This window comes from Austrofundulus limnaeus, unplaced genomic scaffold, assembly GCF_001266775.1.
Source record: "Austrofundulus limnaeus strain Quisiro unplaced genomic scaffold, Austrofundulus_limnaeus-1.0 Scaffold9, whole genome shotgun sequence".
Taxonomy (NCBI): Eukaryota; Metazoa; Chordata; class Actinopteri; order Cyprinodontiformes; family Rivulidae; genus Austrofundulus; species Austrofundulus limnaeus.
Window position 1 is genome coordinate 4,021,547 of NW_013952411.1, and position 8,305 is coordinate 4,029,851.

The 8,305-nt window shown below is 37.4% G+C and overlaps 1 protein-coding gene and 1 long non-coding RNA gene across 2 annotated transcripts in view; one reads left to right on the forward strand and one right to left on the reverse strand.

The window, feature by feature from the left end:
* LOC106512979 (uncharacterized) overlaps positions 1–2,735 on the reverse strand; it is a 6,196-nt gene extending 3,461 nt beyond the window's left edge. The window contains exon 1 of the long non-coding RNA XR_001309741.1: positions 2,650–2,735. This is a non-coding gene — a long non-coding RNA (uncharacterized LOC106512979). The remainder of the gene's footprint in view (positions 1–2,649) is intronic.
* Positions 1–8,305, forward strand: part of chrna7a (cholinergic receptor, nicotinic, alpha 7a (neuronal)) — a gene marked incomplete in the record, with an annotated part of 25,957 nt that overhangs the window by 14,166 nt on the left and 3,486 nt on the right. Inside the window, 2 exon segments of the mRNA XM_014001570.1 lie at positions 1,355–1,522; positions 2,285–2,479. Coding sequence (XP_013857024.1) covers positions 1,355–1,522; positions 2,285–2,479 — 363 coding nt within the window.

Genomic DNA, 8,305 nt, shown 5'->3' on the forward strand with positions numbered 1-8,305 from the left:
TTATTATTGAGGCAGGGGTGTCAAACTCGGTTAGGGGGCCCAAAATTCAAAATTTGGTCTAAGCCACAACCAATCTCTGTCATGTAAAAATATTTCTTGGTTTTAAATGTCATATAACCAATTGTTGTTACAGAATGACTTTTCTGAAAATTATTCTTTATGTAGCGACTCTATAATGTTCTATAATGTTTCCGTTTATTATTTTTATAGGTACATTTTATCACAATCCAGCAAATGAGTTTAAAAAAAAGGAAAACCCTAACTAAATTAATATAGTTGACTGTAAGAAGAGAATCCATAAAATATGATTAAAGTCAAACCCTGTTGTGAAAAGGCTGCACTAAATACAGTGACAAAAAGAGAAAAGATAAAAACCAATGTACTGTAAATAAAATAAAACTTACTATACTAATGAGGGACAGATTTGGTCAACAGACCTTGAGTTTGACACTTGTATTAAGGTCTAATCGACCAACTTCTTCAACCCTGTGTGGACATCTAAGATGCACGATCATTTCTGTAAAACCGAGCAGAGAAACTTGGTGAACTCCGTGAAGCGGCAAGGCCTCCCTGACACAAGTAGTAATTACTGCTCCCTCCGGCAAGCTCCTCTTCCACACTTTATCCCTTACAACGCAAAAGCTTCCCTGCAGCATCTTAATCAATACCAACACAAATAGCTCCATCACTGAATTTCTCCTGGGCTTGATTACATCTGTGGTGAGGGAAGCKCCTCTCGACCTTGCTCCTAACGAACAACTGTCAAATAAGATATTCATACGTCGCATGAACTCAACACATCTACAATAAACGAGTGTTAACGCAAGCAGCTGTGACGGGAACGGACAAATCAACTGAGTTTCCTGGAGGTTGTCAACAAGGTTTATTGCAGGAAAATAGATTTTATTCTGTTTGTTTGCACCCATCTCTATTCATTTCCTCTTCATCTCTATTATTCTCTCYGGCTGTGAGAATAATAGAGAGGGGAGACCTTGTTTACTGCCAGCATCTCATATCTTTCTTAAATATGTATGGAAATTAGTTTGACGCCGACTCCCTTGATGAATTACCCTCCTCTTTCATCCTATTGTCATATTGAATTTATTCCCCTTTTGATAGGATAGATGGAACTTCATCTCTCAGAATAAAAAGTACTCCACTGCCTCCCAGGTTGTCGGCCTTGTCGAGTCATTTTWCAATTTTCCTCTGCTTCTGTGGAAGAGTAAAATCTTTTTTGTCAGAAGTTGRAATGTACGCCGAGCAAAACGAACATTCCTGTGTTTTGTCACCTCACCTGTCTGTGTTTTTTGTGTTGTGACCAACATGCTGTCCTTCATAATGTTTGTCACAACAGGGATCTTCAAGAGCACCTGTTACATCGATGTTCGCTGGTTCCCATTTGATGTCCAGAGGTGCGAGCTGAAGTTTGGCTCTTGGACATACGGAGGCTGGTCTTTGGATTTAAAGATGCTGGAGGCAGATATCACCGGTTACATTGCCAATGGAGAGTGGGATCTTGTTGGTAAAAGGGTGTCCTGTGTATTGGTTTCAAAAAGTAGATTTCCTGTCCTTTTATGCATGGCTGTTCCAAGCCTGTTTGGCTCCCTGGGCTTGATTTCATTTGGCACCCCTTGATCTAAATCTGTGCAAATTTACATACATTTAMACACAATRTAAAGTATATTTTTSATATTCTTTTKTRTCTTTAGAAAYCAGGTTGTCCAATTAAAATTAACAACATAAGTCATTTGAAACAGAATACCAGAAGTCTGCCTCAGATCTGCCAACATCTGCCAACAGCAACGAGAAACACCTGTTCACGTTTATGAGCAGCTGTGGAGTGAAGCAGTTCTAGGGGAGTGCAAGAGTAATCTTCCTCAGAAAACTTTGTAAAAACTTTACTCAAAACTATGCATTTCCCAGCCATTTGAAGAACAATTTACTAAATTTTTGGGATTAATAAAACAAYATAAAAACAGAATTTAAMCTGAATTTTATCTTAGATCATAACTGAAACTTCCATTRTCAAAACAAGCTGAGAAACACACAGAACAAGTTACTTTCATAAACACAAGTAACCAGTAATTATTCTACAGATCAAATCAGCTATACTCTGACAAAAAGTTATAAAACATTTATTTTATTCCCCATAGGTGGCGCACCCTAGATGGATGGCACCCTTAGCATTAGCCTATACTGCCTATGCCCTGTGCCAGCCCTGCTTATATGCATGATAGATTTTTTTTGACTATCTCTCACAGCAGGTTGTGTTTTTGTTTTGCAGAGGTTCCAGGAAGAAGGAGCGAGCGTTTTTACGAATGCTGTGACGAGCCGTACCCTGACATCACGTTCACTGTGGTGATGCGCAGACGGACCCTGTACTACGGCCTCAATCTGCTCATCCCATGCGTCCTGATCTCTACTCTGGCTCTGCTCGTCTTCCTCCTGCCTGCTGACTCTGGAGAAAAGATCTCACTGGGTCTGACAAACACACACACACACACACACACACACACACACACACACACTCACACAAATACATACACTGGCTTAAGTCATGGAAAAAAGAAAGACCACCTTCTTTCAGAGTAGAATTGCTGCTGTGTTTGGGGTCCTATTGCATCATGACGCAGTTTGTCCAACTCTTACCTGTCAGACAGATGGCCTCACGTTTGGCTCAATGACAGMAACATGTCCAAGTCTGGAGGCTGCAAAACAAGCCMAAATGATCCCCCTCCACCACCTYGCTGAGAGTTTCTGTGAGGTGTTTGTGCAGATTTGCTGTGTTTTATTTTAGCCCWCCGTGACACAGTGCATTATGGGTAAATTGCTCCTCATTAGGCTCGTCTGTTGAAAGGATCTCATTCCAGAAGCGTTGTGGTTAATTAAGATGAAACTTTGCAATCATAAGCCGTGCTATCAGAGGTGTCAAATACAARTACTTTGTTAGGTTACTTAAGCAGMAATTTTGGTTACCTTCACTTTATTGGAGTRATTATTTTTCAGSTGACTTTTTACTTCTTCTTACATTTCGAAGCAATTATCTATACTTTGTACTCCTTTACAATGATGTTCAAAAAACAAAAACAAAAATTACCTATCTAGCTATAAGGTGCCTCCTGAATAGAGTGAATTCATTGTGTTTGAGAAGTATAAATACCTTTTCAACATCCTGTTGGTTTATGATACATCACAAGTGGTGGACTCAGTTTTCTTAGTTGAATCAAAGTACTGATCCTACTGGTCAAATATTACTCCAATAAAAGTAAAAGTAGCTCATTACTTAAGTTAAAGTTCAGGAGTATGTGCTTTAAATACAAAGTACCTAAGAGTGCATTTCATTTGAGTGTAGTTGAGGATAATTGAGAAAAATTCTGCTGTATTGGACAGATCAGTAACTCCAAATATAAAATATTAATGCATTAGTCTTATATAGTACTTTTGTAGATACTCAAAGACTTTTTTATGTATTATTCATTGACTCTTGAGTCACAGTCTGTGTTGGAGGTGTGGCTGCCATTCAGCACCTACAGTCCYTTCAGACCACCACAATCACACCAACATATTCATACATGGGGAAGTTGGGTTAAGTAATTGTTGTTGGGTCAAGATTTKGTTATTGATACACCTGCCTCCTGGAGGGTGTCGCTCACTTAGTGGKTTGTTGTGAAGGGGTTTCTCTTTACCATGGAAATTACTCTGCCATCATCCACCACTGTTGTGTTCCGTRGGTGTTCAGGTCTTTTTGCGTTGATGAGGTCACCATTGCTTTCTTTTTTCTCAGAATGTACCAGTTTTGCCACTGCTAATACTGTAATTTCTCAGATGTTTTTTTTTCTTGTTTTGTTTTCGAAGGATAAAGATGGCTTGTTTCACCTGCATGGAGCACCACAGCTCAAATCAGCTCCAGGCCTTTTATCTGCTTCAATGAGAATGACATAGAAATTGYCTACACCTCCCTTGAGTCAGTTAGTCCCTTTAAAAGCAGGGTGAGCACACGTTAAGGAGCTGAACTCCTAAACCCTTTGTCCAATTTTAACCTGGATACACTCAAATGAAAGCTGAAAGTCTGGACTTTATGTCCATGTTCAATTTATAACTGTAACTTGAATATGTTTCAGTAAACAGGTATTTAAAAAAGTAAATATACTTTGTACTGCCCAACTCTGGCCAWCACACCTGTATGACACAAATCACGTGACACTCAGGACACAGCAAACATAAGCTGACTTTGAAGATGAGCRAGGCAGAGCTACATATGTATGCAGCTGAAACAGGTTCTAGAGTCTGATGATTACCACATTTTTCTACATTAACATTTAAATTTAACAATATAGTCAATGTGGCCTTTAGAAAAATTGGGGAGGTAGGGTTGTGCAGTTTAGGCCTCGGTGGAGTGGCCCAAACTTTTGTCCTCATGGCTTTTTCTCCTCTTTACATTATTTTTACTTTTACACTTGAAGTAGTTTTAAAACCAATACTTTTAGACTTTTACTTGAGTAAAAGGCTTGACTTGACATGTCAACTTGAACAGAAGCCTTTTTAAACCCTAATATCTTCTTCTGCCTGAGAAATTAATGGAAATACTTTTGAAAGCCTCGCAACTAAGCTCCAGTGTTCCTTAAAGAAGCTTTGTCCAGTAATCCTTCCAAATGTGTTCAATCTTCTGTTCTAATTGAACTGTCAGAATCTTTAGGTATTTGTTGAATAAATAATGACCTACTGTATATGTGGTGTGTTTTTGCAGAGTAAAGTTTAGACTGAAATCACTTTAGTACTTGTTAAGAACTACATCATTTTTATTGCTCTGAATTGGAAGAAAGTAATCTTTCTTTTCCACGTGACTGTTGATTCTTTTGTTATTTTCCTAGGTATTATCTACTGATTTATTCAGTTTTACAAATATTATTAAAATGCTAAACATATCTGAAGATCCAGAAGACTCCAAAAAGCATCTGATATGTTTAAGTGCAAGTTTAATTGGCTCTCATTAATTATTGCTCAGTGGCCTGAAAACAGCCACGCTAGCTGTAAAATGCAATTTACTGCAACTCTGAAAGCTTCTTTTATCACCAACAGACTAACATTTTCATAGGCAGATAAATATTTGAGATGTCTTTCAGCATTAGAAGATCATCTAAAAACACAAAGTTTATGGGACATATGTCTAATCAATGTCCTGATGCATCTCAGTAATCCAGGTTAAAAAATCAAAAAGAAAAAAATTGTATAGGTCTTCTGGACGGGTTCTTCTCTAATGAAACGTTTCGTCTCTCCTCCAAGAGACTTCTTCAGTCTGAGAGTTTCAGGCAAAATTCAGGCTTTTAAGCCCTGCCTCCATGTGACTGATACTCACATCACATGGCTATCGTTGACACCTAATTAACACTTATTGTTAACAGGGGGTGGAGTAATACTGCCAATGGCAGCGCTGTAGGAGGGGGATAGCTGAAAACGGAGGCTTCCACCTCTGTTTAATGATGGACGGTCTTTCATTAAACAGAGGTGGAGGCCTCCGTTTTCAGTTGTCCCCCTCCTACAGCGCGGCTATTGCCAGTATCACTCCACCCCCTGTTAACAATARRTGTTAATTAGGTGTCARCGATAGCCATGTGATGTGAGTATCAGTCACMTGGAGGCAGTGCTTAAAAGCCTGAATTTTGCCTGAAACTCTCAGACTGAAGAAGTCTCTTGGAGGAGAGACGAAACGTTTCATTAGAGAAGAACCCGTCCAGAAGACCTACAGTATACAATTTTTTTCTTTATGTCTAATCAAGTTACCACATTTGAGTGATTTGAGTGAAAATGTCAGACTGCAGAAAGTAAAATATCTGTTTAAAAGTGTAGATACATGTCAAGATTTAGATCTGATTGAAACTACATTAAAAATGATCACTCTGTGTGACGGATCCTTCCCACATCCTACCTGAGTCAGCCCAAGTCCCATTTCATCTACTTTATTCTCAGATAAGTCTGAAGTAATCCGCTTTGTGAAAAAAACTATAGATTCAAGCTTATATTTCATTGATTTCTGTCCCTATTTTTCCTCTTTCATCTGTGATCAATTGTTCAAATAATATTAGATTCTGCTGCTCTGGGATAATTAAATTATAAGTAAATTTTAAAATTAGCAGTTTTCCTCTGCTCATGCCAGCAGAGAGTGAACTTCTTGCAGAGTGGCAGATTCATAAACGACCTGCTTGAATTATCTTTGTAGGAGGGCAGATTTTTAAATATCAAAATGTTAAATCCAGCCAATTTCTGAGTTGTACAGATTTAAAAAAGTWATTAGTTGTTTTTTCACTGTAAAAGTTTAGTTTTGTTTCTTTAATGCAGAAAATCATGGGCACCACTGGAGAGGGGTGAATCTGCTGTCCCCTGTCCCACCCCCTAGTATTTGGAATTAGTAAAACCTCATAAACATAAAAATATATGTTTTTAACAATAAGCAGTTGAAAAACATACACGACCTCCAAATTTTTTTAAAGCGTTAAAAAACTTTTTAAAAAACCACACAAAATAATTAAAAGTTAGACTCCAGCTGTAAGGGGAACAGAATATATATGTTTTGGAGCAGGAAGTCTTCGTCCTTGTATCAGAATTCGGGGTTTAGGAAGTTATTTGCATTTTTTTCATAAATATAAAATTCAAAGAGAAGAGGACAAGCTTTAATGAGTTGAGCTGTGAGCGCTCTGTCCTTAATGTGGATTTTAAAATTATAAAAGTATTTTTAATCAGTGGTTGATTACTTTCATATAACAGGGTTTTTTCCAGTAGCCTATTGGACCAAAGTATCAAAAAAAAAAGTTAAAGCTTTTGCTTTTGATGGGACAAAGATCATCTGGTCRGTGTTTGAAAACCTTCTTAAGGCATTGCTGCATAAAACCCAATCATTATCAGCTGCTGCCTTTAACTTCAGCTTTCCTGGTCGGTTTGCTGATCCAACAGATTCAGCCGTGCTCATCTTGTGTGAACGATTGTTTACCATCATCATTAAAACATTTTGGCCTTGAGCTCTGAGAACACACTTTAGTTTTARTTTTAGCTGTTGAGGAAGTAAGAGTTTCAGGTGTTTGTACCTGAATTTTTTTTTACCAAAAACTAAGATGTTTCAACTTACTTACAATCTTTTTTGTTTATTTGACTCTTTGAAATAATTCCCAGATACTTGTTCTTGTTTCTGAGGGTCTATAATCATCAGTTTCTTCTCTGTGTATTTATATTACAGTTTAAAAAAATTCTAAAATGATATTTAGATGTAAAAATAACCATGTTTTCTGACTGTGTCTGCCAGAGTTTACCTGAYTGAATCATTGAGGCTACTGTTTCATTTATTAAAACTGAGTTTCAAACACATAAACAACCATTGTTCTCCATCGTAAACAACCTCCCATCCCGTTGTCTCCGGGGTAATCAGCTGTTCAATGAGAAGCACATTATTTTTCACCTTCTTTGCCTTGTAAATGATGCAAATAATCTGAGCTGACTAAATGAATTGCTAGAGGAGCTGCATACAGTTGTCACTTTTTAAAACCCTTTTCCTAAATCGTGAAGGCTGTACAGAAACAGTGTTTGTCGCTGGTTAGCTCTGACATGAGTGTTTATTAATATGCATGCTGTGAGAGGTGTTGATTTATGCTGCTTCCTCTGACAAACTGCAGCTGTTTTCCTTCATTAACTGGGCTGCAGAGCCAGATGTGTGTGTTTGTATGTGCTGTACGTGCGTTCCATCAGTGTTGATAGCTGTGCATGAAGGCAGCATATCCACCTGCCAAAACGTACCTGATCTATTTGAAAATGGCGAGCCTTTCCTTTCCTTTTCTTTTTTTTTCTTGGACCCAGACATCATTTTCATTCTTGTGATGTCATGAGAACAATAATTTACAGTAAATATTTAAAATGACTCAAAATCATTAATCTGATTAACTGACTTTACCAGACTAAGAATGTCAGGGTTGTTTGAATAACTGTGACCTGCTCTCAGATTGTGAAAAAGTTCCTTTGATTTGGAACAAAAAGTCAATTTACAAACCAACATTTCCATAGAAATGAACATCTGTTAGAATAAACTCTTTTCATTTCATTTTACCACCATTCACACTGAGAAACARATTTTTAAATCTATTGCCTTTTTTTGTTTTGTTTTTGTCATCATTGTTTTTAGCCCAGTCTGAACTAAGTTCCATTTAAGTATGTTTTTASTTTAAAGTATACATCATTACTACAGACAGTATTTATTAAGGCTTTCGTTGAACACATTTCATTCCTGGTGATCCAGTATATACTATATATATATATACATATG